At 39.9% G+C, this 13,349-nt stretch overlaps 1 protein-coding gene across 1 annotated transcript in view; it reads left to right on the forward strand.

Moving 5' to 3' along the window:
* Positions 1-13,349, forward strand: part of LOC126094750 (N-alpha-acetyltransferase 15, NatA auxiliary subunit) — a 283,050-nt gene that overhangs the window by 30,397 nt on the left and 239,304 nt on the right. Inside the window, exons 7-8 of the mRNA XM_049909300.1 lie at positions 4,362-4,577; positions 6,249-6,428. Coding sequence (XP_049765257.1) covers positions 4,362-4,577; positions 6,249-6,428 — 396 coding nt within the window. The remainder of the gene's footprint in view (positions 1-4,361; positions 4,578-6,248; positions 6,429-13,349) is intronic.

Consider the following 13,349-nt stretch of genomic DNA (forward strand, 5'->3'; position numbering starts at 1 on the left):
CAGCAGATTAAAACTGTTTGCTGGAACAAGACTCGAACTCGGGACCTTTACCTTTTTTGAGTGAGTGCTCTAGTGACTGTGCTACCCAACCCCAATTCATGACATGTCCTCACAGCTTTACTTTAGTCAGTACCTCATCTGTACTTCTAAACTTCACAAAAACTCTCCTGTGAAATTTGCAAATCTAGCACTCCCGGAAGAAAGAATACTACAGAGACATGGCTTAGCCACAGCATTAGGATATTTCCATTATTTTTCCCCATGGTGCATTCCTTTCAGTCTCCAGTTTTGTACTGCTGTATGCAAGTTAATGCAGCTACCACTCTTTGTGTAATTTCTGTGGATGTTTTTTCTTTTTCTACCAATTGCTGTGACGTCTAATCAATCATCTTTCTCCATGTGCTTAGCTTTGGACATCTCTGCTGTGTAAGTTGAAATGGCATGTAGGCAACCAATAAAATGGCAGGTCTGAGGGATTGCCGCATTATCAGGTGACATTTCTGGTGTTTACCTCATGTGTATTGCTCCTTTGAAACAAACAGTTTGTAGACTATTTTGAAGTTCATTATTATGAATACGGAATGCTTATGGTGGATTAGTAAGAAATGTTATATTTGGTTTGATGTGGTATGCTTGCAGTCTTTCGCATCTTTATTGTTACATGGTGTTTTATTATATTTTAAGTAGGCAGTCTGGGAAACTGCATAAGATCTTAAATCAACCTAAAGCATTCTGCAGTCAGTGTTGATTTGTTCCCTAGAGGAACATTCATCATACAGTATTAGCATAATCCACCACAGCAATGTCTGAGATCGCGAAAGAGCTTCCTGAGGACATCCGAGAAGCTCACCATTTCACCAGAGAAGGCAAGGCTGGAGTTATGGAAAAAGTCGACGCCTCACATGCAGACGCCAGAAGCTGAAGAACTACCATCTGGACACAACGAGAGCTGGCTGGTGTGGAAATCTTTAAACAGATTACGAGCAGGAGTTGGATGATCCAGAGACAACCTGAAGAGATGGGGCTTCATAACAGAAGATATGTCCTGTAATTGTGGACCAGAACAAACCACAAGCCACATGCTCCAGTACATTTTGTGCCCTACATCCTGCACGAAGATTGGTCTCCTGCAAGCCACTCTAAGCGCCTTGGCGGTTGCAAAGTACTGGGCACACATAATATAAATACAATTTGTGTGTGTGTCTACATATATAACAGAAAGAAACATTCCATATGGGAAAAATATATTTAAAAAATGCTGTGACTTACCAAGCGGGAAAGCGCTGGTAGATAGACACAATAAAAAACACACAAATACACACACAAATCTCAAGTTTTCGCAACCCACGGTTGCTTCATCAGGAAAGAGGGAAAGACGAAAGGATGTGGGTTTTAAGGGAGAGGGTAAGGAGTCATTCCAATCCCAGGAGCGGAAAGACTTACCTTAGGGGGGGAAAAAGGGACAGGTATACACTCGCGCATACACCCACATATCCGTCCGCACATACAGAGACACAAGCAGACAAATGTAAAGGCAAAGTGTTTGGGCAGAGATGCCAGTCGAGGCGGAAGTACAGAGGCAAAGATGTTGTTCAATGACAGGTGAGGTATGAGTGGCGGCAACTTGAAATTAGCGGAGGTTGAGGCCTGGTGGGTAATGGGAAGAGAGGATATATTGAAGGGCAAGATCCCATCTCCGGAGTTCTGATAGGTTGGTGTTAGTGGGAAGTATCCAGATAACTAGGATGGTGTAACACTGTGCCAAGATGTGCTGGCTGTGCACCAAGGCATGTTTGGCCACCTCATTACCAACAAACACTGTCTGCCTGTGTCCTTTCATGTGAATGGGCAGTTTGTTGCTGGTCATTCCCACATAGAACGCTTCACAGTGTAGGCAGGTCAGTTGGTAAATCATGTGGGTGCTTTCACACATAGCTCTGCCTTTGATCGTGTACACTTTCCGGGTTACAGGTCTGGAGTAGGTGGTGGTGGGAGGGTGCATGGGACAGGTTTTACACCAGGGGCGGCTACAAGGGTAGGAGCGAGAGGGTAGGGAAGGTAGTTCGGGGATTTTATAGGGATGAACCAAGAGGTTACGAAGGTTAGGTGGACGGCGGAAAGACACTCTTGGTGGAGTGGGGAGGATTTCATGAAGGATGGATCTCATTTCAGGGCAGGATTTGAGGAAGTCGTATCCCTGCTGAGAGGCACATTCAGAGTCTGATCCAGTTCCGGAAAGTATCCTGTCACAAGTGGGCACTTTTGGGGTTCTTCTGTGGGAGGTTCTGGGTTTGAGGGGGTGAGAAATTGGCTCTGGTTATTTGCTTTTGTACCAGGTCGGGTGGGTAGTTGCAGGATGCGAAAGCTGTTTTCAGGTTGTTGGTGTAATGGTTCAGGGATTCGGGACTAGAGCAGATTCGTTTGCCAGGAAGACCTAAGCTGTAGGGAAGGGACCGTTTGATATGGAATGGGTGGCAGCTGTCATAATGGAGGTACTGGTGTTTGTTGGTGGGTTTGATGAGGACGGATGTTGACAGATGGAGGTCAGTGTCGAGGAAAGTGGCGTGGGATTTGGAGTAGGACCAGGTGAATCTGATGGAACCAAAGGAGTTGAGGTTGGAGAGGAAATTCTGGAGTTCTTCTTCACTGTGAGTCCAGATCATGAAGATGTTATCAATAAATCTGTACCAAACTTCGGGTTGGCAGGCCTGGGTAACCAAGAAGGCTTCCCAAAGTTTGGTACAGATTTATTGAAATGAACGGACACAGGCAGACAGTGTTTGTTGCTAATGAGGATCACCCTGTGGCTAAACATGCCTTGGTGCACGGTCAGCACATCTTGGCACAGTGTTACACTGTCCAGGTTACCTGGATACTTCCCATTGACACCAACCTATCAGAACTCCGGAGATGGGAACTTGCCCTTCAATATATCCTCTCTTCCCGTTACCCACCAGGCCTCAACCTCCGCTAATTTCAAGTTGCCGTCCCTCGTACATCACTTGTCACTCAACAATGTCTTTGCCTCTGTACTTCCGCCTTGACTGACATCTCTGCCCAAACTCTTTGCCTTTACATATGTCTGCTTGTGTCTGTATATGTGCGGATGGATATGTGTATGTGGGCGAGTGTATACCTGTCCCTTTTTCCCCCTAAGGTAAGTCTTTCCGCTCCCAGGATTGGAATGGCTCCTTACCCTCTCCCTTAAAACCCACATCCTTTCGTCTTTCCCTCTCCTTCCCTCTTTCCTGATGAAGCAACCATGGGTTGCGAAAGCTTGTGACTTGTGTGTGTGTGTGTGTGTGTGTGTGTGTGTGTGTTTGTGTGGTTTTTATTGTGTCCATCTACCAGCTATGGCTACTGTAAATTTGTATGTTTCTGACTCAAGAATAAAAAAAAAAAAAAGCTGGTGGTTAGGCCCTTAATAAGTATTTTATTCACAGCTGCTCCTGCAATACAACTTTGGTAAATTGGAGTAAATCATGACAGTCTTTCTTAGTTATTTCTTTGCGTAAATTGGTTTTCCAAGAATTCGTTTAACTTCTCATGAGCCATGAGATGTAAATGATATTCAGTTCATCAGTTTTGTAATATTGACACCCCCACCCCTTTTCCCTTCTTTTGGAGCTGCTTCAGTTATATTCATATAAGCTTGCCTCATTCACGTTACATTGCTGTTGGTCTGAGAACTCAGGTGTAGATCAGCATACCAGGCATTGAATTTGCTGTATGGTGGCTTCTGTCTAGCAGGTAGTTGCCGATGCCAGTTATCTTCTAGAGGGCTTGTTGTGTCACTGTGTCACACACTTCCACTTTTCATTATGTTTGTCTTCAAGGAAAGTTTCGAAAGTTGCTTCTATCCTGTCCTGTTGTAATAACCATCACATATCCCACACTTGGTACCATTTAGGTTTCCTAGTGTCACATTAGCCACTAAATCTTTAAGATGGTACAACACCTTGGTTCAGCTATTTGGTTTTGGTTATTTAGTCATGCTCATACAGCGTGAGCAAAAACTCCTAATAGCATATAGTAGTGTGATGTAATAATCTGTGGGATTTTGTGTGTGTGTGTGTGTGTGTGTGTGTGTGTGTGTGTGTGTGTGTGTTTGGGAGGGGGCGGGGTTGAGAGAGAGAGAGAGAGAGAGAGAACTCACTTTCTTAGTAGGTGGCTGTGGTCCAGTTTCTCAAAAATGTTTCACTTGCCTGTTGTGGTTTGATGGGCCCGTTGGAGTATAATGATTAATTCTTTCAAGGTTCTTCCTGAAGTGATTTACTACTTTGACCAGTGTAGTGGGAACATGTTCAGTTATTTGCGGTGTTTCAATCTTAACTGATCATTATTTGTACATTTGTCTACAGGTAAGCTATACCTAGAACTGAAGCGCTACAGGGAAGCAGAGAGTATATACAAACAGCTGCTAATGCGGAATCCAGAAAACACATCATATTATATGAAGTTGCAGGAAGCACAGCAGCTGAAGGATCCTGATGATATTCTGCGTATGTTTGCTGGCTACCAAGAGCTTTTCCCTAGAGCACAAGCACCGAAGCGACTACCACTGAATTATGCTTCAGGTAAGACCTTGTTTTTCTTCCTTGAACTTCTTTGCAAATGACAGTCCTATAGAAAATATTTGGCAGACTATTTTTACAAACTCAGATTGTACATTTGTATCAGTAGTTGCTGTGTGAAACACTTCTGTCATGAATTAACTAAAATAATTTTGTTATCCCCTATATTTTGTTGGCTAATAACATTATTGTCCTGTATGTAACATTGTTTACAGGTTTCTTCCCTGGATATCCCAAAATTTATGTTTGGGGATGAGACTGGAAGATAAAAATAAATAAGTAAATAATAAATTTTTAACAGTCATCATGTAGGAAGTGAAGGGAGTGGGGAGGAGGGCGGGTGAGGGGATTATGCTAACAGGTTAACCCAGGCAGGAGAGCAGTGGATGAAAGGATGTGTTGGGGAGCAAGTTCCCATCTCCAAAGTTTAGATGAACTGAAGAAGGAATATCTTGTTCTGTCTCTTTGTCCACTCTGATGATGCAGTTTGAGGAGTAGCAAGTGGAATTTGAGCCGGCAGAATAAGGCATATATTCTTTTGTAATCGATTGTTAAAGTCTTTAAGTTACAGAAGCAGCAGTCATGCGAACAATTGAGTAGATAGTTGTAGTGCTTTATTCGAAATGGTTCTAGTTAAACGAATCTGGCTTTCTTGGTATATTTCACTTTAGTTTAAGGAAATGTCGGGAAAGGGCAAAGATGTCAGAAACAACAAGAAAAAGTCTAAATAGAATTCACTAGGCAAAATCAAACAATGGAAAATCCAAGGTGGAATAATGACAATATTATGAAAAGGATAGATTGCTACTCCCCATCCAGTGGAGATGTTGAGTCACAGACAAGTGTGACAAAAAGACTGCTACATAAGTAAGCTTATGGCCAAAAGACCTCCTCCTGGAGTAGACAATGGCCAAAAGGCCTTCTTCTGGAGTAGACAACACACACACACACACACACACACACAACTACTGCCGAGGACTGTCTCAGCAGCCAGAGACAGTGATAATGTGTGTGAGTATGTTGTCTAATTCACAAGAAGGCCTTATGGTTGAAATCTTACTTGGTTAGCAGTCTTTTTGTTCTGCCAGTCTGTGATTAAATTTATCCACTATATGGTGAGTAGCAGCCTATCCTTTTCATAATAGAAGGAGAAGATTATATCATAATTAAACTTTTCGGGATTTTTTTCATGGTGGCTCCATTAAGTTTCCTCAGAAACTAATCAGTAATCCGACATTGCATTAATTTCCATCATATTTCCTCCATCATGTAGATACAATGTTTGTCTCCTGCTACTGTATTTTTGTTGAGATAACATATCTGCTCCCATAATTATACTAGAAAATGCACCACTGAATTTGTGTTGAACATATCTTGTGTATCCACTGAATTTGTGCAGAACATATCTTGCGTATTTTTCAATCATTGGAACCTGAGTTACTAATAGGAAATAATTAAATTTTCATGCAGTGAAGAGAAAGTTTATAGAGGTGAGCAGTGTTATGTGAGCAAATTACATTTTTAGCTTTGTATATTTGTAGCAGTGCTGCTAAGTTCATATGTTAAGAAGGATTATCAATTTATGTTGTTATAATTATCAGTTTAAATGGTTATGTAAAAATAGATTGCTCTGCCAAATGTCACCATGAACGTTTCTTTAAATTCTGTTTACAGGTTCAACATTCCGTACCATGGTAGACAAGTACCTAAGGCAAGGTCTACATAAAGGAGTACCCCCTCTTTTTGTAGACCTTAGGTCACTTTATAAAGATCCAGAAAAGGTTGAGACCATCCATAAACTCGTCCTTCAATATGTGGATGCTTTAAAGGCTTATGGCCGATTCAGTGCACAAGGTACTTCAGTTTGCTTTCAGCTTTTCTAAGTTATTCACAGTTTGTGAAAATATGTGTGAAACAATCACACAGTAGATCTGTTCCCTAAAGTTTTCTAATGGTACAGAAAAATCTAAATTTATTTTAGGAAATAATTGCTATTGTAGAAATATAGTCCTTAATTCATCTTGAAGTCTGTTTGACAGTTTTATAATTCACTGTTCGATGATTGTATATGAGTTCAGTGGCTTCCTACAGCTTATGAGTTCAGTGGCTTCCTACAGCATAACCAATTATGAAAAATTACTTGGTAATTTAAGAGATCATTTCATATAAAGAAAGCTTAAACATAACAGTATAGTTTTTAATCGAAATTCAGTTATACGGTTCGAGAAACTGATTACTTTGCCACAACTCTGACCACGACGTAGTCAGTATTGTGGTTGTAGGAAATCCATTGGTTTTATCAGATGTGCTTGTGGATTATATTGCATGGATGGTTCTTGCATTTTTCTTAACTCTCTGCAAATAATGTAAACCGTGTGTGTGTGGGGGGGGGGGGGGCGGGGGGGGGGGCATGTTCTATTTCCAGTTATAAAACTGTAAAGTATTATTATGTTAATTGTTTAGAATACATACTAATCTTCTCTTTGTCAGTTCTGTAACATAAGCATATTGTGAACTATGTCTTCTAGAAGAGCAACTGATCGAAGTCTAGCTATGGTTGGGACTATGGACTTTAATTTAGGAAGAGCAGGGTTCAGATCTCAATTTTGTCATCCAGATTTAGGCTTCCTGCTGATTCAGTTGAATGTAGGGATGGTTCCCGTAAAAAGAGTGCGGTTGATTCCTTTTTGCTGTCCATGTCCATCCTGGGCCTGTGTTCTGTTTCCAATGACTTTGTCACTCGTGGGATGTTAAAGCCTAATTTTTCTTCTGCCATCCTTGCAAAAAGTTTGCTCTCATATATTAGAAAATTTACATTTGTGTGTTAACAGAGGTGCGATTTACAGTTTTTTCTTCTTCTTTTTAATAAGTTTTGTTCCCTTCTGTGCCAGAGATAAGTTCACTCAAGTGTACACAAATCTTTAGTCCTTCTGGCATTAAATTTGAATACTGTGGACAGGATAAATTGCTATTCACTGTATAGAGGAGATGCTGTGTCACAGACAAGCACAACGAAATGACTACTATACATTTAAGCTTACAGGCAAAACGCCTTCTTCGAAAATGGAAAAATAAAATCACACACACACACACACACACACACACCATCTGAACTATCCATTGTTTTAGTATTATATTTGTGTAGCTTACTGCAATTCACAAACTGGTATGATTTTAACAAACAAATTTCATCAGTGATCAAATGTATTGTGAGGCCAACAGTAGACTATTTGGATGAGCATGTGTGAACCGCATAAAAATTGTAATCAGTTTGTTAATACAGTGAATATCTTTTCCCAAATGCAGTGTTGTTCCAAAATAGAATCATATACGACAATAATGAATGAAATATTTTAATTTAATGATATGTATTCCCTCAAAAGACGCCAACATTATTCTGGTAACAAAAATAGCTGGACCAAGTAATTTTAACAGACTTTTATTTATTACCTTTCTTTCACTCAGTTGATAATCGTAGCTGGACAACCTTAACCAGAAAGTTAACTTTGCTAATCATTAATATATTACTTAAAAAGTTAACTTTGTTGAACATTAAAGTGTTACTTTACACGAGATTTACTGGAAGCTGAAGTTAATTGGTAACTTGTAATACTAAATTTTATGTTGTGGGTACAGCGAAATGAGCAATGAATGAAACACATTATGTTGCTTAAATAAAAAGTTTTTGGTTGGAAATGTTTAGTTAGGATATCGAAGATAAAGAAAAAATAGTTTAATCATTCAGTTTTATAATTATTTAGGTATCAACGTTAAATCATGGTAGAGTCAACACACAGAAGAGTAAGACAGTATCTGATCATCAGCAATGCGTCTACCCAATGTTCTCGTCAAAACTGAACTTTACCTGGGGTTGAAAGTTTATATCAGCTTCTCAAATGACTTTGATTTGATGGTATGTAAAGGAATCAAGTTCGTAACAACAAAGTTTACTATGCATTGGTCCACGCTACCTTGAGACACACCTCTGCCAGTTGCTGCAATGCTGAGAGACTCTCAAATGCTTCTCTGTCATTTTCTTTTAACCAGATTACTGCTATTGGCTCCGCAGTCAATATCTGAATGCCCAAGATCGATTTTTCTTTTAGGCTTTCCTCGACCGGATTTTGCCTTTACTGTTTCTTCAGACTGTACTTATGGCACCTCATGTGCTCTCCTTAGGTGTAGTTTCAAATTTTTAAGGCTCAAAGCATCAGTCCTAATTGTTGGGTGTTTTTTTTTAAAAAAAGGAAAGCACAGTTTGCAGTTGAAAAGTATTCGTTCTCCCGAACTGGATACAAAATTAACATAATCAGTTAAATTCACCCACAGACACCTATAATCTGATTCTGTGATGTAGTTTCCACAGCCAGTCCACTAACGGAAGGTAATGCTTTTTTCTAAACTCGGTAAACTAACAATAATAAATGGGCAACACCTATTGTTTGTTCTTCGTACTTCATTTAGTTAGACCAATCGTGTCATCTTGGCATAGCCAGTCATCTGCATGACCGGTACTTGTCAGAACATGATTTATGTGGGTGGCAATGCGCTATTTTTCCCATAAGTAGCAGGTACCTAACTAACGATTAATGGATTCAAAGTTAATGGAAGTTAGAGAGTTCTTTGTCGTTTTTCAAAATTAACTTAAAAGTTAGTCTGTTACTTGAAAAGTTAGCTTTGTTAATTAATGAATAAAGCTTTTGTGACCACTATGTTTTTAGCAATACATGTGCCTCAGAACTTGCAACTGCATATCATATTTGCTGTACCTTTTTCGTACACTACTTTAGTCAAGCAAGGTTATGTTATTAACAGAGCAAATCTGCTTTACCCAAGTTCTTCAGAATTTAAAGACAGCATGTTCGTGTAAAAGCTCTGTAATAACTGTCACAAAAAATATAATTTACTATTTGTTTTTTAGAAGCTGCTTTGCATGATTTGAGAATTTTTGCTGCACCAGTACCCTCTGTATCAATAAAAAAAAGTGAACACTCTAACAAATGTTTTGGTTAGCATAAATGGCTTGGATAAGTTGGAAATTTTGTCAGATTTTGGAATGTGTTCATACGGGACAGACTGGCCACAATTTATGAAGAGTACTTTTCACAGAGAGAGCTTGCAATATTATATTTATTCCACATTTTGAAAATTACATCACATTAATAATATATTTACATACATATATGCACTTTACATACCATAGGGCCACAACTTTTCAGTACCTTACTGAAAATGGCAGTCCCATATAAACTTAAAGTGCATGACAATGTCAACGTACCCTTAGTCCTTACTTTTCGGGGCTATTTGCAACACTTTTTCTCTGTACAGAAAAAAATGTATCTTACATCTAGGTTTGAGAATCAGTTATCCAGATATAACGCTAGAAAGTAGTTTTAGTATCCCTTTGCTTTGTGCCTGAGCTTTAACAGTGTTTCACCTATTCCGTATTGTTTAAGAGAGAGAATTTCTGAGTATAAATCTGGTAATGTAATGAGTACAGTTCATGACAACCCCTCTCTTGATCTTTTTCCCAGTGCCAGGCTGGCTGATGGCTGCATAGTACAGTTCTGTTATTACAGCATAATGACTATGCATCAAATACCATGCAAAGTAGTAATGCCATAATTAAGATGTCAATAATGATGTGGTATGGCTAAATTTGTCACAGGTATGCAGCCTCCAAAGGTGATGAACGTTCACTGTGAGTTCTTCGTGCTGTTCTTAGAACACGTGTGATGGTTATGTTCATTGTTATCTTGAAAGATGCCATTCTCATTTGTCAAAAATTGAAACATTGTCTAACAGATACAGTGTGTACAGAGATCATAAAACCAGATGACAGCTGATAATCTGTAGGAGCAAGAGAAGTGAGTTCTTGCAATATAAACATAACCCAAACTATAAAATGGTACCACATGCCTGTGGTTTATGCTAGTCAATGAAATTTCTGCCCACAGAGTGGAATAAAAGCCATGACTTAACCAGCCCAGTTATTTTGGATTACAAGTTGGGCATTTGAAATACTAGTTCAAGAAGTGGTGGTGTTTTTACAAATGAAGTTTCATGAAGCGTAGATGGTGATTTGTGATTTCTCAGATGTACTTCATCTGTGCATGGTGATATGTAGATTAGCAGGTATAGTACACACATCCGAGGAAATGTTATCATGTTGATTGCTGTTTTATTGAGTGATAATGTGCTTCACAATGTTGTGTTTGTAACTATGCTGCCATCATTAAATCTCATATTCTTGCTGACTGCTAGTATCTACATCTACATCCATACTCCGCAAGCCACCTGACGATGTGTGGCGGAGGGTACCTCAAGTACCTCTATCGGTTCTCCCTTCTATTCCAGTCTCGTATTGTTCGTGGAAAGAAGGATTGTCGGTATGCTTCTGTGTGGGCTCTAATCTCTCTGATTTTATCCTCATGGTCTCTTCGCGAGATATACGTAGGAGGGAGCAATATACTGCTTGACTCTTCGGTGAAGGTATGGTCTCGAAACTTTAACAAAAGCCCCTACCGAGCTACTGAGCATTTCTCCTGCAGAGTCTTCCTCTGGAGTTTATCTATCATCTCCGTAACGCTTTCGCGATTACTAAATGATCCTGTAATGAAGTGCGCTGCTCCCCATTGGATCTTCTCTATCTCTTCTATCAACCCTATCTCGTACGGATCCCACACTGCTGAGCAGTATTCTAGCAGTGGGCGAACAAGCGTACTGTAACCTACTTCCTTTGTTTTCGGATTGCATTTCCTTAGGATTCTTCCAATGAATCTCAGTCTGGCATCTGCTTTACCAACTATCAACTTTATATGATCATTCCATTTTAAATCACTCCTAATGCGTACTCCCAGATGTTGTTGTTGTTGTTGTTGTTGTTGTGGTCTTCAGTCCCGAGACTGGGTTTGATGCAGCTCTCCATGCTACTCTATCATGTGCAACCTCCTTCGTCTCCCAGTACCTACTGCAACCTACATCCTTCTGAATCTGCTTAGTATATTCATCTCTTGGTCTCCCCCTACGGTTTTTACCCTCCACGCTGCCCTCCAATACTAAATTGGTGATCCCTTGATGCCTCAGAACATGTCCTACCAACCGATCCCTTCTTCTGGTCAAGTTGTGCCACAAACTTCTCTTCTCCCCAATCCTATTCAATACTTCCTCATTAGTTATGTGATCTACCCATCTAATCTTCAGCATTCTTCTGTAGCACCACATTTCGAAAGCTTCTATTCTCTTCTTGTCCAAACTATTTATTGTCCATGTTTCACTTCCATACATGGCTACACTCCATACAAATACTTTCAGAAATGACTTCCTGACACTTAAATCTATACTCAATGTTAACAAATTTCTCTTCTTCAGAAACGCTTTCCTTGCCATTGCCAGTCTACATTTTATATCCTCTCTACTTCGACCATCATCGGTTATTTTACTCCCTAAATAGCAAAACTCCTTTACTACTTTAAGTGTCTCATTTCCTAATCTAATTCCCTCAGCATCACCCGACTTAATTTGACTACATTCCATTATCCTCGTTTTGCTTTTGTTGATGTTCATCTTATATCCTCCTTTCAAGACACCATCCATTCCGTTCAACTGCTCTTCCAAGTTCTTTGCTGTCTCTGACAGAATTACAATGTCATCGACGAACCTCAAAGTTTTTATTTCTTCTCCATGGATTTTAATACCTACTCCAAATTTTTCTTTTGTTTCCTTTACTCCCAGATAATTTATGGAATTAACGGCTTCCAGTTGCTGACCTGCTATTTTGTAGCTAAATGATAAGGGATCTATCTTTCTATGTATTCGCAGCACATTGCACTTGTCTACATTGAGATTCAATTGCCATTCCCTGCACCATGTGTCAATTCCCTGCTGATCCTCCTGCATTTCAGTACAATTTTCCATTGTTACAACCTCTCGATATACCACAGCATCATCCGCAAAAAGCCTCCGTGAACTTCCGATGTCATCCACAAGGTCATTTATGTATATTGTGAATAGCAACGGTCCTACGACACTCCCCTGCGGCACACCTGAAATCACTCTTACTTCGGAAGACTTCTGTCCATTGAGAATGACATGCTGCGTTCTGTTAACTAGGAACTCTTCAGTCCAATCACAGAATTGGTCATAGTCCATATGCTCTTACTTTGATCATTAAACAACTGTGGGGAACTGCATCAAACGCCTTGCGGAAGTCAAGAAACACAGCATCTACCTGTGAAACCATGTCTATGGCCCTATGAGTCTCATGGACGAATAGCGCGAGCTGTGTTTCACACGACCGTCTTTCTCGAAATCCATGCTGATTCCTACAGAGTAGATTTCTAGTCTCCAGAAAAGTCATTATACTCGAACATAATACGTGTTCCAAAATTCTACAACTGATCGACGTTAGAGATATAGATCTATAGTTCTTACATCTGTTCGACGTCCCTTCTTGAAAACCGAGATGACCTGGGCCCTTTTCCAATCCTTTAGAAAGCTACGCTCTTCTAGAGACCTACGGTACACCGCTGCAAGAAGGGGGGGCAAGTTCCTTCGCTTACTCTGTGTAAAATCGAACTGATATCCCATCAGGTCCAGCAGCCTTTCCTCTTTTGAGCGATTTTAATTGTTTCTCTATCCCTCTGTCGTCTATTTCGATATCTACCATTTTGTCATCTGTGCGACAATCTAGAGAAGGAACTACAGTGCAGTCTTCGTCTGTGAAACAGCTTTGGAAAGAGACATTTAGTATTTCGGCCTTTAGTCTGTCATCCT

Source organism: Schistocerca cancellata, chromosome 8 (assembly GCF_023864275.1).
Source record: "Schistocerca cancellata isolate TAMUIC-IGC-003103 chromosome 8, iqSchCanc2.1, whole genome shotgun sequence".
In the NCBI taxonomy this organism is placed as follows: domain Eukaryota; kingdom Metazoa; phylum Arthropoda; class Insecta; order Orthoptera; family Acrididae; genus Schistocerca; species Schistocerca cancellata.